Here is a 26,184-nt window from a genome sequence, read left to right as displayed (position 1 = left end):
CTAGAGCGATGATCATCACAGATAGTGGTATGTCGGCGATGATTTATTCAGTGCGCTCTTCAGCTTACTGTGCCAGAAAGGTAGCCGAATTGTAACTTACCAACCATCATTGAGTAGTAGATTAAACCTAGGCCATTAGTTAACCCTCTTATCCAAAATCTTCTATGGACGGAGGAAGCATCGTTACCTTCGATCACAATGACCTTCAGAATACCCGAGAGACTTCGAGTTTCCTTGGCTATACAACGAAGAAATAAGCACGAATTGGCTGAGCTGGCTGCAGCATATGCTAATGATGGTGCCTCACAAGCTAGAATGGCTTTCTTTAGTAGTGGAATTACGCATGCTATTTTGAACGGTGTCATGAGTCAGGAGGAAAGAACACCACGAAAACATACATCTTACTCGTATTTGCAGCCAAGAGGATTGGCGGTCCCAGCGTCTGCCAAATAGGTTCGGCCATTTCAAGGAAACAGCCTTCGATATCAAAGATTCTGAAGACTGAAGGTAAAACGTCGGAGGTGAGTGGGTGATTGTATTTATCTGGGGTGCCGGTGCATCACGATGGATACTTACTACTACTAGTTCTGAGGGACGCTAGCGTGAAGAAGATGCTAGCCCCCGCGAAGGCGAGGTATATCCCTACCAAAGCTGATCCGGCACGAGCACTTCTACCGTATATAGCCCATGTGCGTATGAAGAGGGTAACTTTATAACGACACTCAGACCCCCATATCTAAACGATATAGCAACAAAAAACTTACTCTCTGATATTGCGATAGAAATGGTATTCATATCTGCTCCCCGCCCATACGATAGTGACGATGATGAGGGGAGAATTCAACTTAATAACAATTTTGCTACTTACAAATAACGGCTTTCACGACCTGCGTATCACAAGCAATTCCAGACTCAAAGACTACTGTAAAAAACTTCGGTCTGATCTACTTTCTGAGAACAGAGTGCCACTCACTATACCGCAAGTCAAATGCTGTCTGAAAGAAGACTGTATACCTCGTCCAGATATATAGGACCTTCACAAAGGACCAGGGTGAATACCATATATGCTGAACTTCCATGTCGAGTGTCCTCAGACATTCGTAGACCTTTAGTCGTACGATTGAGTTATATATCCTGACTCGAATGAAATGGAGTATAATGACCAGTATCGTTGCTCCAGTCACTATGTCAAACCTGTTAGCAAGAACCAGTCATGATTATTGCAGTTAGTAAGTCACCTGTTAAGTACTAGTTGCGGTCGTATTATAAGAACACTTAAACCTGCATGACAGAGAACGCATACCTTTGATGAAAGTGAATCGTGGACGGTGGAGCTGAGGTCCGGTTCCGACATGCTCAGAGGAAATTCGACGGAGGAAGCGACTGATGAAAGGTCATCGACCACCACTTGCGAAGCATTAAGTATTGGGAATTTTTACATGCTGTGCATTCCCATCAACGATGTACGGACTATGCCTCTGCCATCAAAGGACTGTTCGGATCGCACGCGGAGCTGATGTGGCCTTGAGCGAATCATAAGATTCTCCTAGTTCGCTTGTGCTCAAAATTCATAGCTTGATAGAGCTTGATGCAGCCATGTGCACGAAGCCCTTGCATTATGGCACCCGGACGCCGCAATGTAGGATCTATCAGCCAACTATGAGCATCAGTCGCGCATCACAAACTCACTTGCACCCTTTCTTGCTAACAGAAGACACTCACTCGGAGCAGATAATAGTGTCAGAGGCCAATGAAGGTGTTGAAAGCTTTTTGATAGGCGGGAAATAACTCCTGAGTCAGCCAGCTCCTGTAATATGAGGTTGAGAAGCTAGCACTCGATCAGGACCGCTGTGTCGCTTGTCAACTGATGCTCAAGGGGTGAGATGAACGCTCAATGTAAGTAATGCGCATGCCCTTTCTGGGACGTAGGGCACACGTTGCGCAACCACGAGAGGCATTTCAATCAAGTCGCCATGTGTTTGCTGTGTTGAAACCGCCTGTGAATTGATTAAGGTTGGTGATTATCGAAGAATAGACTTGAATCCAATTAAGCACAGCTGGAGCTGACGAGATATGAACTGACAACGTGTGTTAATATTCTACTCAATAATAACCACTTTAGGATCATTCTTCGGCACGACGTGAATTTCCTCAATGTCGGAATCCGCGTCAGGTAAGCGTGGAGGTCGCCTGACACGTTTCGAACGGCGCAGATCCCCAGCCTGTTCAACCGTATGACCGACGACGTCCTTGACGGCCGGGTCACCCTCCTCCAGTTCGTCCTCCTCTGGTGATCCAGAATCATTACTGCGTCTGCGCTTGCGTCCTTTGACGGGGGTATTCGAGGTGTTAGTAGGACGTGCTTTCTTCATTGCGCGAGCGCCTTGCCCGCGCTCAGTTCGAGGGCGAGGCACCCACGTAGCAAAGTTGTCGACGACTTTTCGTTGGAACGCCTCGTCGTACCCAACGCACTTCATGCAATAGATATAGATTTGCTGCGCCATAGCCAATAAGTCATAATTTTTATTCAGGTTGAAGGAGATTCAGAAGAGACGAACCTCTTCGCCTCTCGCAAACGCAGAAGAAATGTCCTCGGCTGTAAGTCCTTTGAAGTCGTTATCCGTATCCCATGCATTCTTGATTTCCTGGTGTTCTGGTTCTCTTTCTAGCTGTTTGCGCAATGTGACGCGACACCGTATGTAACGCCCATACGGCCCACGTTGAATGTTGCTCACCCATGTATGCTTTACCTACACCCCAGTAAGCGGGTACGCCTTCGCGATACAAGGGGAGACTTACTATAGGTTTCTGTTCCAGCCATTCTCGCGCAGTGAGAGGCTCAGCCGGCGTCATCGTGTACTGACCCATATACAACCACTGAGATGGCGCCATGCGCACAATGACGCGCAGGACTCCCCACGACCCCTTGCCATGTGGCCCATGGGGGTCAGACGCAAGTTCGTACCAGAGCCCTGGCGCACCAGCAATCTGCGGCGCATGTGGCTCCCAGTCGAGTAGCGTGTACATAAAGTCGTCGTACCCATGGCGCTCGAGGTTGCGCTTTGAGATCGTGGGAAACGTGCTCTGGCACGAGCCGCCAAAGAGGTGGGAGTAAAACTCGCGCGGCGCCACCAGCGAGGTGAAGATGGGGTCATCCGGCACGCCAGGATAAAGTTCCATACCGACTTTCGCTATACGGTTGTAGACGCTATCGGTCGAGAGTTGTCGTTCTTCTTTGATTTTCACCGGAAAGTTTGGCTGAGGGTCAAGCCGCCTACGTCAGTGGGTAAACACGAAGCGGAGTAGGTGGAAACAGCATACGTTGCGAAGTCTTTGCACAGTAGCTTCCTGGGCGGGCAACAGCGGTTGACGCCGACCATAGAGAGACTCCGGTGTAGGGACTACAACTTCAACGGCCGCGCGTGTTCTCTTTCGTCGACGTGGAACACGGACTGGCGCCGGAGTGGTGTTTTCCATTAAGTCAATTACAGGGCAATGATCTTCTCGTTTGACGCTCGTGGGCTGGCTATTCTCCATGCTAAGGTTCCCGTCCGCGTTTTCCAGAAACTCATCCAGCTGAGTCACGGTAATGTCGGCGTGAGTCTCATTTGGCGGATCGAGTTCGGATGTGTGAGAGGCATTTGGTGCAAAGTCTTCTACCTTCACGTCTTCCGGACCAATATACGGTTCAGCTGTATCGACCGGAATTGGAAGCAAGGTTATACTATCTTCAACTTGCGAAAGCAACGTCTGCGAGTCCTCCACGTGGCTTGGCGGCACACCACTTTTCTGGTCAGTGGCGTCTGCAGGAACTTCGGGCGCGTCGAAGGCGGTGCGTTCCACAGGCTTGTAATCTTCTGGCTCCGGAGTTGGGTCAAATATGCCATACAGGTTCTTAGACGGCATGGGCCGGTGCTGAATGAACACCAGGAATCAGACTCGCAGTACCGAACGGACGGCTTCAAGTTGTCGCGTCCCTTGTGTACTCACGGAAGTAGCCATCCTCGTGTCAATAACTCTTCCAACGGAGCCCTTCCGAGTACTCAAAGCTGTACTTTCGAGAACGAATGTCTTCCTGTGAGAGCTGCTGGTAACCGTTGCCTAGTTGTCCAAGACTCCAAGTCAACGAAGTTGCGACGGGATGTTAACGGACGCGTCCAGAAACGTTAACGCGGAGCCTTTCCACGTGGGGTAGGTATTCGGAAGACGGAAACGTCGGACCGCGTGCCCACGGCGCGTCAACAGCATACGTGGTCGACCGCGACACACTCTCATCTTCCCTCCGCGTCTCCCTATCCCGGTCTTCACCTCCATTCATCGGCCAACCCTCCTTTTGGTGCCGGAACGGCCCACCCAGACCCAACATGCCGGCTCTTTCCTCGCTCCTTTTCCTCTCGGTCCTGTTTCTCGCTGCCCTCGTCTCCGCAGCTGACTTGTACAAAGCACTCGAATGTATGCTTCTTACTCGCTCATTGGCTGAACTACGCTGATGCAATTTCCTCGATGGGCCGCTTCTTGGATGACCTACCACTAGTATCCCGGCAAGCAACCGAGCAGGATATACGCTCCGCATACAAGCGCCTGAGTAAAAAGTATCATCCGGATAAGAACAAGGAGGCGGGGGCAGAGGATAAGTTCGTGGACATTGCTCATGGTGAGTCGAGATCCGATCCTTTGAACATGTAACACTGACATGTCACGACAAACCTTTAGCATATGAGGTACTTTCCGACAAGACGGTACGTCATGAACTATCCGTCCATCCTACCGCGGCGTCCCTGACGTGTCTGCTATGCTAGAAACGTCAAATATACGATCGCCATGGAGAAGAAGGTCTCAAAGCACATGAAGGCGGTCAGACCCACTTCCAGAACCCCTTCGATATGTTCTCGAGCTTCTTTGGTGGCGGTTGTGAGTGTTTAGCTTCACGTCTTGGTCTTCTAGAGTAATGTCTGATCACGCGACCTCCTTTCCCAGTCGCTCAGCAACAACAGACACGCAGGGGACCCACGGCCGTGATGGACTTCGAGGTTTCTCTGGCTGATATGTGCGCACCTGATTCACTGCCTTGTCCGACCTGCCTAAACTAACTTCGCACAATCAGGTACAAGGGTGCAAGCGTCGACGTAAGCACTGGACTTGTCAAGTCGTCTATCTTGCGTTTATCTCATCTGACGCATCTCGCTATAGTTTATGTTAAAAAAGAACATCCTTTGCGATCACTGTCGTGGGTCTGGTGCGGCCTCGTCGGACGACGTGCACACCTGCTCTGGCTGCGGTGGGACGGGCCTCAAATTGTCGAAGCAACAAATCTTCCCGGGCATGTACGCACAGACGCAAAGCACGTGTAATGAATGTGGCGGTCGCGGTACTGTCATCGCTAAGCCCTGCCCACACTGCTCTGGGCAGAAGGTCGTCGAGCACACCGCGCACCTCGTACTTGAGGTTGAGCGGGGAATGCCCGAAGGCTACGAGGTCGTCTTCGAGGGAGAAAGCGACGAGAGTCCAGATTGGGAGGCCGGTGACATTATCCTACGAGTGAAGAGCTTGAAGGAGAAGGGCGGCTGGAGACGCAAGGAGTCGAGTCTGTACTGGAAGGAGATAATCGGCGTGGATGAGGTGAGTGTTTCTTATTTACTATCTTGGCTGTTGTATCTGATACACATTGGTCCGTGTCAAGGCGCTCCTCGGCTTCGAGCGGAACCTGACGCACCTTGACGGACATATTGTTGAACTCAAGCGGCGCGGAGTCACGCAACCGGGCTTCGTGCAGACGATTGCTGGCGAGGGCATGCCACAACATGGGCGCGGAACGTTCGGCGACCTCTTCATTGAGTACAGCGTTGTCCTCCCTACCGAACTCGGAGAGAGTACGAAGCGGAGTACGTGACAACGTTTTTCAGTTTTGTTTTAATTCCTGGAGTACTGACTGGCATATTGACAGAACTCGCTGAGGCGTTCTATGGGAGTGCGAACGGGCATGACGAGCTATAGGCAACAGCCTCTATAGAGTTTGGCACATAGAGCTACAGTATTGTTGCGTGGACTACTAATTTAATCGTGCTGTAGACCTTTGGATAACTATATTCTCAACAGGGCTTGGCCCTGTTGACTCTCAGCTATCCGTGTGGTCGAGGTCCGCCAATGCTGTCGATCATCCAGGAGCCGATGTCGCCGACAGCTGTCCTTCGGCGTTTCCAACCTTCCTTCTGAAAGACAGATCCGCCTCGTCTGCCTGGGGAAGGTGGCCTCAGCATGCATTGCATAAATGTATACAAATTTGAAGTTCGGCACTAATACAGCCCCTATAGCTCAATATGACTACTCCAAGGTTTCCCCTGTTCCTCTTCCGTCGCCTTCTGAAATTCAGGCGTGACTTGATGTCAGGGAACATCAAGAGACTCGCGGCGGGGACAAATTCTGGGTGGCTTGTCTTCCGTCATTCATGGCACAAGAGGGGCACATTACCTTGGCAAGTCGATCATCGGTCGTCAAATGCACGACGCTAGCTGACCGTTAACTCAGACGCAACATTTGGACGCGCTTTGTGATGCTTGCAGACCGTGTCACATATTATCAAAGACGGCGCCTCTATTTACTGCTTACCCCGCCACTGTATCCACGAAGAACAATGCACTCGTGTTGCAAATTGCGAAGACTAGAGGCAACGCAAAGGTTCGAGTACTTGGCGCCGCTGACCATCTGACCAGATCCGACCCAAAGAAGTCTTCCAGGGGCAACTCCAGCCTCCTCGAGAGCCCAAAGAGTCGATAGGCAGCGCACGGCAAGGATTTTTCGGTAGCGAATTGGTATTTGGTGGAGTAAAGAAGCTATTCCGAAAACATCACAGAATCAAAATAAGAATAACACCAGAGTCGGCACTTGGTCCAAGTTCGAAGCGCCCTGCAATACGGCCCTACTTCAGAATGGACCCCGTTTTCGCGGCTTTTTTTGTGCTCGAAGAAACCTGTGGACCTGCCGCCGGTGGAACGGTAATATTTTAATAGTGCCGTTCATGGCATCGCATATATAGGGGCAGCGCTAGCTGCCGCGTCACTGGGTTCGTAATGGCATGCATATAACGTCGTCGCGTCCTCTCTGGCTCGTATTCCCGACCTTCCTCGGCGTCCCATTGATATGGAACCCAATGGACTATCGCTCGACAAAGCGGCGATTCTGAGTGGCGCATTGGAGAGCATATTATACGGTAAGTGCATGACGTCTCCTGTCGGTGTTCTCTGCTCACATATGCGCTATCTTCTCAAGGATTTTCGCTGCTCTTGTTCGGCATCACTTTATGGGTGCTCTTTCGCAAGGACAATCCTAAATGGATATTTGCTTACAAACTCGGCGTTGCTTGTGCTTTTATGGGTCTCAGTACTGCCGTGCGTGTCTCCTCAAGGGGCCCTGCGGATAAATCGGCAGAACACTTATAACTCACTGTTTATCTAGTTCAGGATCGTGGATATGATACGTCACATCGAAGGACTAGTTAATCAGCACGATACGTATCCGGGCGGGCCGAATGCTTTCTTCGCGGACAGGGGACAATGGACTTTCGCGGTTAAGAATATCCTGTATTTGTGCCAGACGCTCGTGGGGGACAGTGTCGTGGTGCGTGGAACCACCATCCAGTACGATTGTCTTCCTAGACCTTGATTCTGTCAGATCTTCCGATGTTATGTCGCATGGCAGTCGTGGAAGGTCGTCGCGCTGCCCATTGTCCTCTGGTTTGGGGTAGCGGGTGAGTTATATCTCAACAATATAGCCCAAACCTCGGGTTAATTGACGTACCCGTGCCGTAGTGGCGGGTACAGGGTGCATACACACCCTTATGACTGATAACACCAGTAAAGACAACATCTTTGCGCCTGAGACAGGGGCGTGGATCACGCCGTTTATCGTTTCAAGTCTTGTTTGCAATCTGTTTAGCACAAGTACGTCTGTTTTCTGCATGACCGGAATCGTTGTCGCTGTTCTGCTAAACTATCGTCTTCGGAACTCTGCGCAGCTTTGCTGGTCTACCGTCTATGGAGTATCGGGCGCCAGACGACGCGATTGACGCGACAGAACTCGCCGGGATTTCGCCCTCACTCACGGACGGGTCACCTCGTGCGTATCTTCGCGGATGCGGGACTGCTGTACTCGTTTACTCTGCTCTGCCTCCTCGTGACTTTCGTCACGCAGAACAGGGGTATGTATGTTGTGCTCGCAATAGTGCGTGATTGAGTCATTTCTCAACAGACTTAACTGACAAGGGGACGCTCACTGTAGATCATGCCGATCATATCTATCACGTTCTACATGGTTATCATACGCATCGAAACACGCACAGAGATCGTAACTGTGGGCCAGAGTATAAGAGGCTTTTTTGGAAACGAAGTGGCGAGTCTGCCAGTGTCGGTTGGGCATAGGCGGGGCGGTAGTGAGTGCGAGGAAGACCCTTGGAAACAGGAGTTTGCCGGGCGGCCGCCATACTCGATACAGATGTTGCAGGATTTCAGGAAGGAGTACTGCGCTGAGTCAAGATAGACCGTGCCGATGGTGGGCTCCTTTATTCCACGTAAAGTACTAAAACGCCCTTGGACATTGCTAATAACGTTGTAGCATTTATCTAGGAGAGACGCTTATCATATATGTTCGGTAGAGTCTTGCAAGTTTGCAAAGCCTTGAGGCTGGTTTGAGGTCTTTCCTAGTGACGTCATTTGTCCATGATCTCAATCAGCGTCCAACATTAATGTCACAAACGTCAAAGTTGCACTGTCAACACCTACCGCATCCCGACAGTAGCAGATTGTTTGACTACATTACTTACTGTATTTCCACTCGACGTCCACTCACGGTCAGAGCTCTATGAATGGCGAGGCCTTCCAGATGACTGACCGTACACCCCCTTTCTTGCCAGCTGTGCTGAACAATCAGTGACATTAACGGTTACGAAACTCTCAAGATGGAAGAGGCCAACAAGATCATGCCGCCTTTCAACCGCGACAAGATGCCTCAGTTCACTCGGATGCCAAACCCGGCCTTCACCTGGGGTCAGCGCGCGGATGCGACCGAGATGGTCATGATTGGCTTGAAATAGAGAAAGACGAGTGGACGGCCATTGACTCCAAGAAGGAAGATCCACAGTAAGTATTTGCGACGCATCCTCGGTAGATATCAGATGGACCGTTGAGCTTATATTCGGTGCTACCTAGACGGATGTACAAGATCATGATTGGTGGTGTCTGCCCGAGGCCAATCGCATTCATCTCCACGCGCGACGAGAATGGGGTGGACAACATCTCACCGTACAGGTGAGCCTCTCTAAGCCTTGGCGCGTGCTGCAGCCCCTATATCCTACTTTTTCCAGCTGGTTCAACTTGCATGATGAGCATTTGGCCGTGTTGAGATATAGGCAAATAAAATGATATCGACTCCTGTGCAGTGCACCTTCAATCCACCAACGATTGTGTTCACGGCCGTCAAGTCTGGAGATCGGTTGAAAGACACTGGCATTAACGTACATAACTCTAAGCGGCTTCACCGTAAATATTGTCTCGGAGCCGTTCCTTGAGCAGGTGAACGCGAGCGCAGTCGATGCTCCCTTTGGCTTCTCCGAGTGGGAGCTGTGCCGGCTCATCAAAGCGCCAACGGTGTGGGCCGACGCACCACGTGTTAAGGAAAGCGCGTTCAGCATGGAGTGCGAGGTACGCTCCTATCTCTGCCCTGATTTCACTGTAGCCGCTCACTGCTCTTGGCGCAGCTCTATAAAGAAATCGAGATCATTCATCCTACCACCAAGAAACATACTGCAACGACGTATATGGCGCTCGTAAAGCACGTCCATGTCCGGAACGACATGTGGAACGAACGAGGCAACATCGAGCTCACGCGCCTGAGGCCCGTCAGCCGCTCAGGTGACATATCCTTTACGCGCACCGGCGATGGGCTGCGTGTTCTTCGGCCGCAGTCGGCCAAGGAGGAAGGTAACGTGCGAACGTTTATGCAGAAGCTGAAGGAAGAGGGTGGCGTCGATGTTAGCGAGCACGGCAGGACGGAGGTTCATGGGACCGGCGGGCACATGACGGGCTGGGAGCATACAGAAGGCGGTCCATGCGAGCAACGGCCGTGCTGAGAGCGAATGGGAGTTAAGGATTGGATAGCAGGAGGAGGATAACACCAAATTACCTGTACAGTGAATGTAGAGCCGTTAACCGTCTTCGCGAACGGATCCTCGATCATACATCAAACAAGAAACTTTTATGTCTATCGCATTCTGAAACTTGACTACAGTACATGTGACGCTTCCACAAGGACATGATGAGGCTTATAGGGATGCTCACACATATCCTCCGGGTATATGCTCTGGGGTATTTGATTTGAAGTAAAGCGGATTATTCCGTACAGCGCGAACCGGTCAGGGGAGGTGCCCCTCACCAGGGCAATGTCAAGTAGGCGCAAAGCCCATTCGTGCTCAACCCTAAGTTCGAAGCATAGTCAGGAATCAATAGGGAGGAGCAAGGGACAATAGCCTGAGATAAGGCAACTCACCAGTGGACGTACATAGCTTCACCGCCGAATCAGAGAAGATCCTAGGAAACCGACTATCCAGTTGAGTTATTTCGATTTGACCTCGCACTATGCGCAAGATTGAAGCTCGGAGTCATCATCAGGAAAATGACACCTGTATTTGCCGAAATGAAATGACTTTTCTACCCTTAGCGAGCATTTTTGGGCCGCGCCGAATACGATCGAAAGTAGAAGATGCGACTATCACAGCTAAGTCTAGTTAAGTCTGGCAAAGCCGACTCAATCGCACCACCCTCGAGTAAAGTCAAGTAAATGCGAATGTATTTGCGCGTAAATTACAACAAAGTCCGTAAAGCCTAATATGTGTATCATGCTAGTTCGAACGCGTGATGGTCAACAAACCGGTTGACGTAGTATCCGTCGAAGCTATCTAATGAGTCGTGACAGGTCATACCTTCGGGAATGGTGTCTTTCCCAAATACAGGAAGAAGATGACAGCCCCTCACCATTGTGTCAACGTCAACGACAGCAATGTGTCGTGAGCCGTCCTTTCTATACTGGGGCTGGACGATATACATCCCCGTAAGCTCATCGCGCTCGTCTGAGTAATATCCATACCAGTGCACGACCGCACATTCGTACGTCTTCCCCTGGAGGCTGAACTTGAAGAACGCGAGAACGCGAGCGACGTCCATCGAGAATATTCCAGGAAGAGATTCGTTTGTGAGCAAGAACGCGCAGTCGTAACGAGGAGCTTCGTTTCGCCATGACGGCGTTGCACGAATGCGTTCACGCTTGAGCCCACCCGTTCCGCAGTTGTCGCTGGGAGCTCGGAACGTCGAAACTGCAGAGTTGACCACAGTCACCTTGAAGGGTGCGCGTGGGCATTCTTCGATTGGAATGTGGATGTTATATTTGAGTCGGGGATCGTTCCCGTGGAGAGTAGAGAAGAGGAACCGGCGGGTCTCCTCAATGATGGAAGGCGCGCTGACTTCTTGGGCCAGATCGAGTAGAGTTCGAGCGCGTTTTCGGGCTAAGATTGTTGGTCAGCAAGGGACGTTGCTATATGAGCAAAGGCGCGCACCTCGGCTTTTCGCCAGCTTAACCTCGGCCTCAAGTTCCCTCCCATCAACCCTACCAACAGTCTTGATCCGCCGCGAGCCGTTGAGCTCCTGTTCGTCGGTGGGATCGGACTCTAGTGAGCGGGAGCGGGGCTCGCGATTGCGGAGATTGTTAGGATGGGAGTCAGCCTCGAGGCCTTCGGCGGGAAAGTCTTGTAGTAGCTCATCGACTAATTGACACATCATTAAGAGGAGGTGATGAGCAAAGACGAGTATCACATACGTTCGTCCAATATAGCCAGTTCCTCTTCAAATCCATCCCCGGAAAGCATCCCCCGAGCGTCAAAGTCGACGCGACATGCGACAAGCTTGTCGAGCCGAGAATTGGTGGTAAGCATCTGGCCAAGGGCATTAAACCGACTCGACCGGCGCCAGGGTTCCTTCACAGCTGCAATATGTTTGGACTCCGTGATTGAGGAGCAGAGGCCATTCGGTGCGCCGAACCGTTGTATGAGATACCGGTAGTGAACCAAGGAGTGTTGGCGAGGGAGGGAGAGTGTCATGCTGACGCCAGAGGTAACAAAGATCTTGCGATATCGATGGAAGCGTGCGAGGGCGTCGTCCATCGCCTTGAAGTCGTTCTCCGTGATGACGTTGCGTCGGACATAATAGCAAAATTCGAGAAACGCGCGGAACGCGCGGACCATGTCTGGGGGAACATGATTCTCGATGGCGGGAAGGTAAACCTTTGGGCAATTAATTATTAATTGTCTAGCATAAACGAGGCGAGCAAGCTCACCTTCATCAGGGCCTTGGAGTCGTCCCCGGTCCATTGCTTAAATCCTCTTCCTTGGGGAAATCGCCGTAGGCCCGCAAAGGGGGCAGCAACAGAGATCCTGTCATTGCCGTGAGTCCAATGCGAAGTTCGAGGACCAGAGAACTCACCGTCGATCGATGTCGTCTAGAATCTGGGCCGCTCGTGATTTCCCGTGAGTTTTCTCCAGGTACTGTTCGATCCAGTCGACGAGATGATCCTTGAAGGTGCCTTTGATGAGCTGGTGGAGGATATCGGGCGCGATGAGGTCGTGTATGTCTGCTCGGGGGAAATCGTTTGTGAAGGGCTGTGGTCGTAGTTAGGGTGAAAGATGAGAGAAGAGTTTTTTGATGCACGCACCACGACATCGGCAATCAGCCCATACTCATCCCAGAGTACCCCTGGCGGAAGCTCTTGAACGAGCGTCTCGTTATGGTGCCGGCTTCGTTGCATGCATTCGGTGTCGAGGTCGTCTGGGAAGGCCAAGCATCTGCAAAAACATAAGTTGGAGGGAGCACGCGTAAGACAACAAGAACATACCGTGAGCACCATCCCTGAACAATGCCTGCAAGCAGAACCTGTTCGGGGTAATCGGCAATGTATGGCCCGAGACCATACAGCACTCGACGGTGATACCCGTCTCCGAATCGAACGACCTCGGGCTTCGTCATATAGGGCTTCAGGGACTGGAGGATTGCGGCGAGGGAGGCGTGGAACAACTGGCGGCGGAACTTGCGGAAATTTGGGTCAGCAGAGAACGCCTTGGTCGCTAGAGGAGAATTAGATACAGGCAGCTAGATTAGCAGAAGACCACGTACTTTTTGGGATTGCGAGAAAGCCGATAAGTACGACTGCGTTCCGGCGAGCGCGCCGTGTGTTGTTGTGGACATTACCAATGGAAAGATACAGTGGGTAATACTCGGTCAAACCGGTCGCAACGGAGACTGTTGTCTTGTCACTTCCGAGGATGACCGGCACAAAAGTGGAGCCGTGCGTTTCTGGGTCTTCAGAGATCTTGGTCTGAATTTTGTCGCGTTAGAACATGAGTAGTAGAAGACTTTAGTATAGTACTCACTGCTTGCTCCCAAGCCCAGTCACCCGAGAATAAATTCTCGTACTGACGAACACCATCCTTGTCGTAGTCGCGGTAAGGGGAGAAGTCGATCTCGTCCTTGAAGTCGGGGCGGGCCAGAATGTTCTTGACGACCTGATGCGGGTCGCGAAACCACACGTCGTACCCGGCGGACATCCATGGTGGGGCGTTGCGAACGGGTTTTGGGCCGTTGTAGGTGACAGAGAAAGTTTGCCAAGGGACTTCTCCAAGCGTTGAAGCGTCGATGGTGTCGTAGACTTGTTTATGGCTGAGGAAGGGAGGGTTGTCGTGGTGCTTTACGAGGGACAAAGCCCACAGTCGACAGAGGATGTTGATGTGTCGAGCTGACATCTGGACGTCCCGAAACACAAAGTCGGCTGTCTCAAATGCCAGCCGCGACTCGAAGGGGCTCCAGTCGTCGGGTTGTTGATGGGCTGGAGTATCAGGTGGGGTTTGGGTGGGGTACCGGGCGGGAGGAACTCGCCATTCGAGTTGCACTTTTGACCTTGTGGATAGCATCAGTATGAGGTAGATGAATGGTCTGGATAACATACCGGTGATGAACTTATGAAAAAACCTTGTTAACCGCCCGACTTCAACAGCCGCTCCAATGGTAGGGTCATCTTCATTGTTGCTGTTGCCTTGGCCGTTGCTGGGAGTCTCCGGCATGTCTTCATTGTCATCGGGGAATTGAGGTGATGAGGGGAAGTATGGCGAATGGAGGGAGAAAGCAGGAGGTGAAGGGGAACAGCTAGGATGGGCGTGCGGAAGAAGAGGACTAGGAGGAGCTGGCAGGTGGTGGTAGAAGTCCTGGATGTCGCCGGTGTGTTGGCTCCTGAAGTGTTGGGTAAGGCCAGCTGTATTGGAACAGATGCGATCACAGCCTTCGGCCGGGCATGTGTAACGTCGGTCGAGGATCTTAGCCTTTGAGGACTTAGACTTGGATGTGCGGTACGATTTTGAAGGCATGTTGGACGGACGGTGTGTCGCGGGCTGGTGGTTGAGATTGGGAGACGTTATTACGCAATGACTGCGGTTCATTTCTCTAGGGCTTAGTGCATGTTCAACCAAAACGCCGTTGAGGGCAATTTCAGCCACTTACGTGTCCACTTGCCCTGGTTCGACTTTCAACCACCACCTTGTCCCTCGACAAATGTCCTCCCAGAACAAGCACGCCCCTGCTGTGCCGCCCTCAGACCGGATGCTTCGTGTCCGCACCACCAAACCAGCTAGCCCCATTCCCAGTGACGCCACGAAGGCCGCTTCCGCACCCAGGAAGCGTCTCTCAAAGGCTGAGCACGACGCTCAGAAGGATGCGGATGAGGCTCGCGCAGCCTTGGGCATTCGGCGCCTTGCCATAGTCGAGAACGAAGAGCAACAACGCCAGAAGGCAGCGTCGAAGCCGAAGGTAATGCCAAAGAAGGCTCCGGTATCTGTGAAGAAGGTGTCGTCAGTTCAAGCAGACGTCAAGGCTTCAAAGCCCACATCCTCTAAGTCAGCTCCGCCCTCGTCTGCTGCCAAGAAAGGTTCTCCGGGTCAGTGACATAACACAGTTCATGTCAACGGCGACGACTGACCAACATTCAACAGCTGCAGTGCCGGAGACAAGGGTGACCAGGAAGGAGAGGGCGGTGACGCGCAAAGAAGTTGGCAACCTTTGTCAAGATCTCGACGTTGTCGGCACCTCGGACGTCTCGGCCACATTGAATGCGTCGGGCCAGCAACTTGCCACAAAAGGCAAGGCCGGTGACGCCACTGACGCGTGAGTCTTTTGCTTCTGTTCCATCATGATGCTCCAACTTTCCGAACTCACCCTCTACTACCGCGACCTCGCCATCTCTTACGCCAGTCCCCCACCCACCCGAGTTCAATTCCTCAAGCAGGTGGTCAAGTGGTCCAAGGGTGTTGCCCAAGATAGCCAGAGCACCTCAACCTCAACTTCCATCTCGACCTCCTTCACCGGCCAAAAGTCTTCAAGTTCCGGAGCAACATCTGTTCGCACGAACATCAGCAAGCCTGCGCCCGCACCCAAGCCCAAGCCCAAGCCCAAGCTCGCGAAGAAGGCGTTGGTCAACCCCAATCAGGAGCAAGAAGACGTCTCTTCGGGTGTCGGCGTTCACACCGAAGACGATGTCAATGACGTAGCAAGGGAGCGGGAGGCTATAGCCAAAGCAGTGGATCAGGTAGACTGTGGTTTTTTCGAATATTTTTTCAGCGGACTGACATCTCTAAATCTCTAGCCCCTCGTCTCAATCGCATTCCCCGAGCCGGCCCCTGAGCCCCAGAGCCTCAAACGGAAGGCAAGTACCCTTGACGTGGTTGAGGACTCGGAGCCCAACACCACCTCCGGGCTTGATGAAGCAGTGAGTATTCGTTTATTGGCCTCATGGACCGTCAAGTGACCCTGGTCCCGTAGTTCTGGGACAGTCTTGGCTGTACCGGCGAGTACTTCCATGAGGCCCAGGTGGTGTACTCTCCCACCTTCACTGGCCCTGCTTATCTCGCAGACGTGGACCAAGAGGGCGGCGAAGGACGTGAAGATAATGAAGTCGAAGAATGGGATCCGGAGGCTGGCGAAGAGATGGAAGACATCGAGGAAGGCGAGGGTGGTGGCGAGGAAGAGGCTGGGGCTGAGGAAGAGGCTGAGGAAGGTGAGGCCGAGGAGGAGGACGTGGATAGCCAGATGGCTGAGGTTGATGCCGAAGGCATCGACAACGATGCCGCACCAGGCGAGGAGGAGGGTGAGGCCCCTGCCGATCGCACCACCGCACAGGTATGGACCAATCATTCAGATAATCTGCTCTAACACTACTTTCAGATGAATGCTGCGGTTTCCGCCTCCTCCGAGCGTGTCATCAAGCGCCGTCGGACAACCGCCCCAGCCAACACCGATCAAAACGCACAAGAGTCTGGCAACTCGACCAAGCGTCGAGTTTGGGTGCTCTCTGACCTCCCCCCCGGTGCTCGTGACAAACAGCGCTGGGGGAACGAGTTCCTTCCCACCATCGTCGACCACGTTGGCGGCAAGGACGCAGCCTGGAATATCCCCGATGCCGATCTCATGGATGCCATCGTCAAGGCCTGGCGTGTGGTTTATAGCAAGCCTCTCCCGCGGACGGAGACCATCAACGGAGCAGTCTTTGGCTTGGTATGTATCTTATTCACGCTCAAGGGCTAATTGTAGTAACTGATATTTTTCACTAGACAAAGAAGAAGTTGAACGAATGGCGAAGTGCGTTCGGATCCACCGCCATCGCCGCCCTCGTTGCTGCCCTCGCCCAACAGGGCAAGTGGACCTATGACCTCCAGAAGGACTTTGTGAATGAGCAGCTTCAGGGAGAACAGTTCCTCAACGACAGCAAGACCAGCGAGGGCAAGCCCTGCGGTATGTTGAAAGGGGAGTTTTTCCAGCTCGTTTTCGCCAGCCACCAGATCGCCATCCAAGGTCGTGCTCACGTACCGGACTTCATCCCGACCAGGACCGACGTCCAGGGCAACCCACTCCACACCCCCTTTGCGGCATCCGTTCTCTCTGCCGCCGCCGTAAGTGGTTAACACTCCCCGTAACATGTCATTTACACTGGTCATAGTGCTACCGCGCCCTCATGCTCATCCGCGACGCCAGCTTTGGCGACATCACCAATGCTCTTGGCGCCATTGACAAGGGCGTTACGATGACCGTCTCCGGCGTTGTCAGAGCCAAGAAAGCCTTTGATACCGTCAAGAAGAAGGAAAAGGCGGAGCTTGCCAAGAAGACGCACGAGGGGGAGGAGAAGGCGAAGGATGGCGATGGAGACGATGTGGAGGAAGAACGTGACGAGGAGCCTGAAGAGCCTGAGGAATCTGGTGATGCCGATTCGGAGGCATCCTCTATCCTTCCGTTCTCGAAGGATCATAACGAGGAATCGACGTTCAACTACTCCTTCCTCATCAACCGGTGCCCGAATGAGCGGATTGTCGAGGCGCTGGCGATGGCGACCAAGTACACCGCGCCCCCCGCAGGCTCAAGAACTCGGCTGCCATCAGTCAGTCCTCGCACTTCGAGCCTCAGCTTGACGAGCGCGCGTACCGTGATATCATTCGTGAGTATCACTAGTATCTTCCACTTCTATTAGCTCTGACGGCCTTCCTTCAGTTTAATCTCTTTTTGCGCCGGTGTTGGCGTGCTCGGCTCTTCTTCGTTCTCGGGGCTTTATATCGGCTCGTGCTTTCTTTCTCGTTATCATCTCGCAATCGAACGGCGTGTGCGCCTGTCTCCGTTACGCATATCACAACCTAATGACGCATTTTTCGTATCTGTACCTAGTACTCTGCTAGCATTAGATTGCATTATTCGATGTATTAGATGCCGGTCGTCAATACATTCACGTTGATTTCTAATGCGCATAAAACTGAGTAAAGACAAGTTAATACATCAGCTGGTGCCTCGAGCGACTCGAGCTAATGCCAACTCATTAGCACGGTCGGGGACCCTACTTATCCGTCGAGGTGTATTAAGTTGCATTTACGATCGCTTAATCTCGGTTAATACAGGTTAATGCACGTGTCAAAATCCTGATGATATCGTCTAAAGATCGCTAGCGCGAGATTGTCCCACGCGGAGTCTCCGCTACATAGTGCAATACACAGCGGGAATAGCCCGATAAGTTCTCGGGACTTATGGTGGAAATATTGAAGACGTATTTTAACTTTGTTTTGCAGGAAAAGCGAGACTTATTTGGTACTTAGCGGGGAGATATTCTGATTAAATTATCTTTTATAACCAAATTGGCCGTGTCAAGTGTAAATCGCCAAAATTTATTCAAAATGTGTCCCTGGTAAGTTCCAGAATAAGTCTCGCTGTCCTGGCAAAATTTCTTTAAATTGCATCCACAATATTTCCACAATAAATTCTGAGAACTTATTGGGTTACTCCCCCTGTGAATAGCGACTTGTCCCTAGAGGTCTTCGCATTCGCGCGCCCCACTCGTGTTCGAGTCCAATAACGATATCGATGACTTGTTGAGCGCATTAGATCTGATTGGAATCTATGTGACATATGAGAAATCTGACATACCTGGGCACCGGAGGTGAGAACCTGAGGAGAGAGAGATGCGGTTAGGACGGGGGGTGGCGCCAAACCCGCGCAAATAAAGCATCACAAGGGCGCGCCCGTCCTCGCCCGTCTCCGTCGTCGCGCTCCCCTTCATTATCAAATCAACGCACGCGGTTTGCTCCTCTCATGTCTGTCGAACACACTTGGACTACTCGCGAAACTCACTAACATGTGTCTGCCTCTCTTGCACCTCTAAGTAGATTACCTGCAATCTGTTGCCTATTAATCTGTCTTCACGCCGCGTAGGGTGCTCCGGTCGAAGAAAGTGAAATTGATTCCATCGCTATCATATCGACTAGCAGAATGCTTATCTGATGGTTTGCAGTTGAAAGTAACCGAGCAATGTCGCGGAGCGACGATCATACCGAAGGCTCCACTAATAAGGATGCATACAGTGCCTTTGTCTTTCGTTTCTTCCATCGCATTAATGTCTCTTATGTCAACTGCGCACATCGGTGAAAAGAATGGCCGTGGTGCGTCGCATTTGAAACTGACGTCAGTGAATGTATATCTAGGAGGCATGCCATGCCAATGTGAATGCCTCGAGGCGAGGCTAGATTCGTTCTCCACAGCTGAAAGAAGGTAGTTCGCTTCCAGGTATTAGCCAACGGCGGCGTCTGTCATGTCAAGCAACATCGTACTCATGGGTCCACTCACATGGGCCTCCATTACGATTTCTAATCAGGTGTCAGTCGATGGAACACAAGAAATTGATGAAAGGCCACTCGCACACTCGGCCAAGAAGTTTTCCGGTAAGTACTGGTTATGCTCTTCGAGCGATGCAATACAGGTAGAAACATTGGGCCAGGGTTGGAACGCTCATGCATTTGAAAAATCCTGACAGCCTGGGAGGCTTCCTTTTACTTTTGCACCGGAGCCTACTCAGACCCGACTGATCACGATCAGTCTCCAGCTTTGAGCCACAATATTCCTTCTTGCCCAAAGCCAGACCCATGATCTTCACCATTCTCTATGACGGTGCCTGTTCAGAAATCTATATAAAACCCTCCTTTCGCGCTTCCTCTGCGGCACCACTACCAGCTCTTCGCTCCTCGTATCACCAATATCATCTCACTCAATGGCCATTGTAGCCCCCGCACCCGCTCGTGTTCCTCACATCCTCGCTGTCAACTGTGATCAAACCAAAGAGGAGTTCGTGAAGGCGTTCAACGATGTCCCTACCCTCTTCCGCAACCTGTTCACAGGGTATCTCAGTAACGATAACGAGCCTTCTTCTGCCCGCCCGACTCCAGAAGAAGAGAAGGACCATGGCTGGGAGTTGTGCTGCGACGGCACGTTTTACTTCAAAGGCTTCGATGTAACGAAATACACCAGGGGCGCTATGGGCGTCTGGCCGAACGTCCAAAAGGAGCCTATCGACTGTATCATTGTGGGAGGATCATCTAAGGCAGTCTTAATGCGCTTAAGTAGATCATTAACGCATAATTTACAGCGAACAGCGTGAACGATATTTACAAGAAAGACCCCGAAAACACCCTTTACTGGCTGAAGGCCCTTGGCTTCTGGTTGACTGCGACTGCGATTATGCAGAAGCATATCAAGTTTATCGGCGCGTTTTCTTCAAATTGACTTGCGTATGTCTGACGGGGGTATGGCTAGGCATATGCTTCGGGCATCAGATTCTCAGTCGTGTCCTCTACGACTCCGAGATCACGCCTAGCACGACGCCTGAAATTGGTCCGACACCTATTGGTCTCAATGATAAGCTCAAGCATATCTTCCCCGGTGAAGATCAGCTCATACGTTGGCCTCGCTCTTTCTGTCCTTGTTTTTACTTACGAGCGTGTCAAACCACAGAACATCCAGATGTTCCACTACGAGATGGCGGAGCCCTTGCTTAGGGTCCTCGACGAAGCCAGGGAGGATATGAGTAAAAAGCAACGCATGTTCAAGTACCACTTATGGGGTGCAACTAAGGGTTGTGGAAACGAGGGCTCTGTCGTGTTCTATGATGAATCTGACGACAAGGAGAACACGAAGCAGATCCGTATTTTGACTTTCCAGGGTCATCCCGAGCTTACGCACGCCATGGTGAGGTGCCTGATCAAGTTATTTTCGGCCGAAGGCAACGATAAGGAGGCAGTTTCCAAGGAAGAGGCGGCCGATGCCTACAGTAAGTTAGACAAGTTCGAGGAGGATAAAGCGACGGTGCATTGGAAGAGTGCGGCGGGGGCGATGTGGAAGGTCGCGACGGGTACAAACTTTGAATGATGTGTATAGTACTGTCTGAATGCTGTATCTTGTATGTCGACCAAGCAATAGTTGTTCTTGGTATCAAAGGCATTCCGGCACGTAGTAAAAATGATTTCGTTCTGCTAATCACACTCTTCGGTGGCGAAGTTTTGGGCACGCCGAGATCCTCTCCGATGTTCATCGCACTGGTCATGAACTGCTTCCTGCCTTTCTCCGACTCAGGCAAGAGCTTCATATTTTTCACTGAGTCGTTGATCATGCTCACCTCGGTCACTCTGTAAGGGTAAGTTTACAGAGCTTGATATAAGCAAGTCACTTTATACGAGGATATGTCAGCCGAGGCATTCTAAGAAGCGTCAGAGCCGAGGGCGTTCACCTCATGGCACAACGTGTTGTTGAGATACGAGATTGGTGCAAAGGGGCCTCTGACATGGGCTATGTGGAGGACAACGCCTATAAGAGCCTTATTCGTTGACAGTCCCGGTGCTAGCGGAAAGGCGCGAGGCTTTCCCGCAGTTCTCCAGAATATTCCAGTTATATGCTGCGAACACCTTGCTGTACCTGTACTGTAAAATCCAACAACCAATAGCGTACGTCAGTCCGTAGTGGCAGTATTCGACCAAGAGGTCACGTACTTCTTCAAAGCCGTTGACGATAAACCCGTGTTGCTTCATGACGGGTTTGACCTCAGACGCAGCGAGCGAGCGCAGGTGCCGCCACGCGTAGTTCTCTGAGTCCGTGTTGCCGGTCGGGAGAACGGAGATGAAGCTGATGTACGGGTTCGGGTAGGTTTCGCGCCCGCTGGTTCTGGCGTGGACCATCAAACGCTGGCGATGGTGCTAACAGTCTTAAAAGCTTAAGGAAAAGATAGCGGTGAAGAAAAAACAAGTTCCGCGAGACGTGTCGCGTCGTGCTGCTCTAATCTTCTCGGTACACGGTCGAGTCTATCTACTGTCCGTTGTTGGTCCGTTGCATGGGCTGTGTAGGTTATGCCACAGTGTGCAGGCCACATGGTGTACGGAGGTGGATGAAACTTTCTGGAAACCCTTCTAAATATGAGGGTTTCAGAGAAATTCAGACTCCCAAGTCGGCACGCTGTCCGTCACATCCCTAGTCAAACGGAAAAACCTTATATTCATCGCGTGCTGAAACTTGACTACAGTGTACGCGGTACTTTCAAAAGGGTTACGCGCGGCTTCTGGGGATGCTCGCGGGTCATATCCTTCGGATATGTGGATGTCCTGGGTTATTTAATTTGTGGTAACACGGATCTCTCCGTACAGCACGCGAATCAATCTGAGAGGGGTCACCTCGCCGGAAGGTCGAGCCCGCTATGCCTGCAATGCTAGGCGATGCGGACAAGAAAGCCAAAGTAGCTTATTGCGCTTATTAACAACTCTGAGGACGGTGGATTGGTCACTAGTTGCTCGGGGGTGCAGGACTAAGTTACAAGGTGACTTACCAGTGGAGATAGCCTCGCCGTCGAATCAGTGATGATGTCGGTATCTAGCTTGTCCACTTTCGTTGATTCGATCCGACATTGCAGGATGCGCCGAGGTGCGAGCTCGGTGTCGTATCGTGTGGAAACCACAGGCAAAGAGAGACCGTCGCGGCATCTCTGCTCGTGATTTAAGTGACCCGACGAAAGTTATGCAGTTGTGCACGACAATCGCGGTGAGGTCCAGTAGTGTTGACGATGACCTGTTGTAAACACGCCGTTACGGGGGGCCATTTGAGCTACAGCTGACAGATAAGACGTACCTGGCCACCGGAGGTGAGGACCTGAAGAAAGAGAGTGCGAGAGTGGGGGAGGGTTAGGGCGGGGGCATGGCAAACTTGTGCAAACAAAGTCATCATTTGCGCGCGCGGCGCGCTCGTCCGCGTCAACTTCGGCCACCTCTATTCTCAGCGCAATGGTCATGCGCATCCGTCTTCCCTCAGAAAATTACCTGTATTTTCTCCCACATTCCAGTCACACGTCGCGAACACCTTGTTGTACTCGTAGTGCTGCCCAAGCCCATAGACAAACAGCGTCGTTCAGCACATACTATTAGAATTTAAGGGAGAATAAGGAGCACTTCTTCAAGACTATTGCCAGTGATGATAGAGCCATGCTGCTTCATGACATGCTTGTCCTGCGCAGCGAGCATGTACACAATCGAGACTGCGCCTAGGGAAACCGTGCTCCGTGAGTTTCCGCGCCTCACTCTCCGAGTTTGCACAGAGATGAAGTTAACGTGCTAGTTTGGGTTGGCTTCGCACTCGTTGGTTCTAACGTGGTCCATGGTATGCTGATAACGACGTTGGTAATCTTGGAACTTTAAGTAGGATGTCGTGGTGGGACATGAGAAAAAGAGTGAACTACGCGAGACGCGGCGCGTCTCGCATCTTCGTGCCGCCCTTAGTCTTAATAGCCCCATATCAACGAGTCTATCTACTGTCCTTCGCGGAATATGATGTTATGTGGAGGGGAATTGGATTGGCTGTTGTGTAAGCTGGATGTCGTGTAGAGGTGAATGAATCTGAGGAACGCCTTCCCTCTCGCGAGCGTAGGGGAGGGCATCACACTTATTCTTCCTCACAAGCCGCTATGCCTCCTCTCACAACCCAGCTCATCAATCGCAAAAAGCTTATATTCATTGCATGCTGGAACTTGACTACAGTATATGCAACGGTTTCACGAGAATCGCAAGTGGCACGAAAGCTCACATGTCCTGGGTTATTTGATTTGTAGAAAAACGGAATTTCTCCGTATGAGGCGCGAATCAATCCGGGAGGGGTGACCTCCTCAGAAAGCCGAGTCCACGATACGAAGGCGATGCGGACAAGAAAGCTATTCTAGCCTATTCGTGCTTATCAGTCTGATAAAGACGCATTGGTCAGCGATCATCTCGGAGGAACGACTACAAGGCGACTTACCAGTGGATAGCTCACCGTCGAACCAGTGAAGGTCCGTCTGTAGCTTGTCCACTTTCTTCGTCGATTCGACGGCGCGAGCTTTGCAACTCGGTGTCAAAACGTCTCAGAATCACAGGCAAGAGAGATCGATGCGATGTCTCTGCTCGTGATGTGTATGTCGAAAGCTATGCAGAATGCTGCATGGCAGTCGTGTGGATCCAGTGGGGTTATCGATGACCTGTTGATAGAGTGTCAATTGGATAAACATCGAAGATAGATACCAGATACCAGACGTACCTGGCCACCGGAGGTGAGGGGACCTGAAGAAAGAGAGCGCAGGAGCGGGACAGGGTTAGGGCGAGGGCATGGCAAACTTGTGCAAACAAAGCGTTGGCGCCCGCGTCAGTCATTGCGCACGTCAACTCCAAGTAGCCACCTCTACTTATTCTCAGCATGCGCGTACATCTTCCCTCAGAAACACGACTACTCGCAAGAGATATGTATTCGCGTATGGTTATTCAAAGTTTCCTTTGATGATTCCTCAAACCTCGAGCTATGGAGCGTTGCCGCTACAAGACCTAGCCACGTACGCAATGTCAAAGCACAAGAGCACCGTCGTTAGGGTGCGCTAAGGCCTTCGGCCGCAAGTTAGACAAAAGGCGAGCTCGTGCGTTGCCTCCCAAACTTCCCTTTCATGGAAATTTACAGCAAATCCAGTAACTTTTCAAACTGGAGTCCGAAAGCAATCCGGAGGCATTGCCATTGCTCTTGCCTCCCCCGGTAATTCTGTCACTCGATTGCTTTTCAACCCCGCCGCGTATGGCTTTTCTACTCTCAAGCAATCGAATGGCAGGTACGGTCTGTGGGCGCTTCCTATAGACGGTAATTCCTGGAGGCGGGTTGAAAACCAATCCACCGCCAATGCTACGCTCGACGTTGACCATGGACTGGGTATAAAGAGAGGGAGGTGGGCGCCAGAGCCCACCAGCACCCACCTTCCGAGCTCTGTCTTTAGCGACTCTTCTATCGTCCTACCCTCAGCCTTCAATCCAGCCGAACGCCCCTACTCGATCTGCCAGCCTTCGTTCCCATCATCGCCTATACAACCTCCCCTGCCTCATCCAATCTCGAGCCTACCACGCAATGGTCTTCCACTCTGCCAACGCTAAGAAAGCGGTACGTTCACACTATCATGCATATCACAGCGAGCTTCATACTGATGGCTACGTAGACCAAAGTCATCAAGGGTAACAAATGCCCCACGTGCGGCGCGAACGTGTCTCGCGCTACAGATCTTTCGCGCCATATGTTGATCCATTCGCCTCACCGTCGTGAGATGATGCACCAGTGTCCCTGGAAGGGTTGCGGATACGCGACGCTCCAGAAGGCCAACCTCAATACACACATCAACACCAAACAGTAAGTCTACGTTTGCTCTCTGGGGCGTCCGCGATAGCTAACGACGTCCTACAGCACGCATGCTAAGAGGTTCCCTTGCCAAGTCTGCCCTAAGACCTTCAACGACCAGTCGGCGGCCATCCGCCACCGCAGGGGCATCCACAACATGGACACTCGTGCATTCCGTCGGTTCTGCGCGATGAAGGACAGCGACTCGGGCTACGAGTCTGATTCGCCCTCGCGTACCCCCAAGCTGGAGCTCGACATGTCCGAACTTCTCACATTCGACGCGCCTTCTGAGCCTCAGAGCGCCCCCGTCGACGTTAGCATCGACACGTTCGCCGTTCAGACTCACGTCAAAGCCGGAACCTCCGCTACTCCTGAGGTCTACGCCCCCGGCCCGACGACTACAGTCCACCCGACCGATCTCGCGATGCTCGATGCGTTCTGGTCTCAGGATGGGCAGACCAGTTCGGATGTATATTGCTTCAACGCCCCAGCGCCCACTCCTATGACTCCCAGGAGCGCGGTGCTCCCCATGCCCGAGAGCTACCTGCCATCGTCGCTCGACACGACTAGTGGCTATGTCTACGGCAACAACGACTTCATCAACACCCAGTATTCCGATGTATCTTACGCTACTCAGGCCCAGAGCTCGTCGTACGGATATGGCAACGCCTTCGACAACAACGCGTTCGACTACTCTGCTCCATCATACGCCTTCACTCAGTCGCAGCAGCCTCAGCAACCGCAGTTCGACTTCAACTTCGGCGTCCCTGCACCAGCATCGACGGCGGTGCCCGAGGGCAACTACGACTTCGATTCGCAGGACCTCGAGTACTACCTTACCCTCGAGTACCTTCGTCAGCAGCAGCAGCCGGAACAGTGGCCTATCTGCTAAATTTACCCTTTCTATTATCTAATTTCATCTGTTAGCATTGTTCACGCTTCTGCTCGGGCTCTTGGATTCCCGTTCTACCATACCTTGGCATATCACACTACATTTCTCCGACAGTTTCTGCATTCCACGACGCATGTAACATTATGTCTTCACTTATTCCGTACACCTTATCCACACATCTGCCTCTCATATTGC

General features: G+C 51.9%; 9 protein-coding genes across 9 annotated transcripts; 6 read left to right on the top strand and 3 right to left on the bottom strand.

Annotated features, from left to right (window-relative positions):
• Positions 1 to 303: 303 nt before the first annotated feature.
• Positions 304 to 3,934, bottom strand: CONPUDRAFT_142400 (uncharacterized protein; the record flags this gene model as incomplete). The annotated part of the gene is made up of 12 exons (XM_007767544.1): positions 3,322 to 3,934; positions 2,800 to 3,258; positions 2,559 to 2,750; positions 2,115 to 2,495; positions 1,937 to 1,997; positions 1,690 to 1,704; positions 1,304 to 1,407; positions 974 to 1,106; positions 869 to 919; positions 577 to 708; positions 399 to 501; positions 304 to 346 (listed from the first exon to the last, which is right to left on the bottom strand). Exons 1-12 carry the CDS (start codon positions 3,904 to 3,906, stop codon positions 304 to 306), a joined length of 2,259 nt encoding a protein of 752 aa, XP_007765734.1. The 5' UTR covers positions 3,907 to 3,934.
• Positions 3,935 to 4,364: 430 nt separating this feature from the next.
• Positions 4,365 to 5,994, top strand: CONPUDRAFT_51056 (DnaJ-domain-containing protein; the record flags this gene model as incomplete). The annotated part of the gene is made up of 9 exons (XM_007767145.1): positions 4,365 to 4,452; positions 4,535 to 4,654; positions 4,714 to 4,739; positions 4,800 to 4,908; positions 4,978 to 5,047; positions 5,105 to 5,126; positions 5,191 to 5,619; positions 5,681 to 5,882; positions 5,945 to 5,994. 9 exons carry the CDS (start codon positions 4,365 to 4,367, stop codon positions 5,992 to 5,994), a joined length of 1,116 nt encoding a protein of 371 aa, XP_007765335.1.
• A 1,143-nt stretch (positions 5,995 to 7,137) lies between these two features.
• On the top strand, positions 7,138 to 8,532 carry CONPUDRAFT_150919 (uncharacterized protein; the record flags this gene model as incomplete). The annotated part of the gene is made up of 7 exons (XM_007767543.1): positions 7,138 to 7,207; positions 7,267 to 7,385; positions 7,453 to 7,614; positions 7,669 to 7,744; positions 7,806 to 7,937; positions 8,012 to 8,217; positions 8,275 to 8,532. 7 exons carry the CDS (start codon positions 7,138 to 7,140, stop codon positions 8,530 to 8,532), a joined length of 1,023 nt encoding a protein of 340 aa, XP_007765733.1.
• Positions 8,533 to 8,950: 418 nt separating this feature from the next.
• Positions 8,951 to 10,254, top strand: CONPUDRAFT_163137 (uncharacterized protein; the record flags this gene model as incomplete). Its single annotated transcript, XM_007767542.1, has 5 exons — positions 8,951 to 9,038; positions 9,086 to 9,131; positions 9,201 to 9,299; positions 9,521 to 9,692; positions 9,749 to 10,254. The coding sequence occupies 5 exons, from the start codon at positions 8,951 to 8,953 to the stop codon at positions 10,118 to 10,120; spliced, it is 777 nt and encodes a 258-aa protein (XP_007765732.1). The 3' UTR covers positions 10,121 to 10,254.
• Positions 10,255 to 10,843: 589 nt separating this feature from the next.
• CONPUDRAFT_119271 (uncharacterized protein) lies at positions 10,844 to 14,002 on the bottom strand (the record flags this gene model as incomplete). Its single annotated transcript, XM_007767541.1, has 9 exons — positions 10,844 to 11,548; positions 11,600 to 11,806; positions 11,860 to 12,322; positions 12,376 to 12,472; positions 12,522 to 12,697; positions 12,751 to 12,880; positions 12,931 to 13,159; positions 13,209 to 13,410; positions 13,466 to 14,002. 9 exons carry the CDS (start codon positions 14,000 to 14,002, stop codon positions 10,884 to 10,886), a joined length of 2,706 nt encoding a protein of 901 aa, XP_007765731.1. The 3' UTR covers positions 10,844 to 10,883.
• A 634-nt stretch (positions 14,003 to 14,636) lies between these two features.
• Positions 14,637 to 17,762, top strand: CONPUDRAFT_150916 (uncharacterized protein; the record flags this gene model as incomplete). Its single annotated transcript, XM_007767540.1, has 9 exons — positions 14,637 to 15,018; positions 15,074 to 15,245; positions 15,333 to 15,666; positions 15,724 to 15,846; positions 15,900 to 16,256; positions 16,302 to 16,631; positions 16,688 to 17,026; positions 17,074 to 17,565; positions 17,619 to 17,762. 9 exons carry the CDS (start codon positions 14,637 to 14,639, stop codon positions 17,760 to 17,762), a joined length of 2,673 nt encoding a protein of 890 aa, XP_007765730.1.
• A 1,894-nt stretch (positions 17,763 to 19,656) lies between these two features.
• On the top strand, positions 19,657 to 20,810 carry CONPUDRAFT_70787 (uncharacterized protein; the record flags this gene model as incomplete). The annotated part of the gene is made up of 3 exons (XM_007767215.1): positions 19,657 to 20,005; positions 20,032 to 20,140; positions 20,306 to 20,810. The coding sequence occupies 3 exons, from the start codon at positions 19,657 to 19,659 to the stop codon at positions 20,808 to 20,810; spliced, it is 963 nt and encodes a 320-aa protein (XP_007765405.1).
• A 446-nt stretch (positions 20,811 to 21,256) lies between these two features.
• CONPUDRAFT_70786 (uncharacterized protein) lies at positions 21,257 to 21,804 on the bottom strand (the record flags this gene model as incomplete). Its single annotated transcript, XM_007767214.1, has 3 exons — positions 21,257 to 21,358; positions 21,428 to 21,619; positions 21,745 to 21,804. 3 exons carry the CDS (start codon positions 21,802 to 21,804, stop codon positions 21,257 to 21,259), a joined length of 354 nt encoding a protein of 117 aa, XP_007765404.1.
• A 3,029-nt stretch (positions 21,805 to 24,833) lies between these two features.
• CONPUDRAFT_88270 (uncharacterized protein) lies at positions 24,834 to 25,989 on the top strand (the record flags this gene model as incomplete). The annotated part of the gene is made up of 3 exons (XM_007767539.1): positions 24,834 to 24,866; positions 24,922 to 25,109; positions 25,164 to 25,989. 3 exons carry the CDS (start codon positions 24,834 to 24,836, stop codon positions 25,987 to 25,989), a joined length of 1,047 nt encoding a protein of 348 aa, XP_007765729.1.
• Positions 25,990 to 26,184: the final 195 nt, after the last annotated feature.

Source organism: Coniophora puteana (genome assembly GCF_000271625.1).
Source record: "Coniophora puteana RWD-64-598 SS2 unplaced genomic scaffold CONPUscaffold_3, whole genome shotgun sequence".
Classification (NCBI taxonomy): Eukaryota; Fungi; Basidiomycota; class Agaricomycetes; order Boletales; family Coniophoraceae; genus Coniophora; species Coniophora puteana.
The sequence above is the reverse complement of the archived record's forward strand: the minus strand, read 5'-3'. Positions and strand labels throughout refer to the sequence as shown.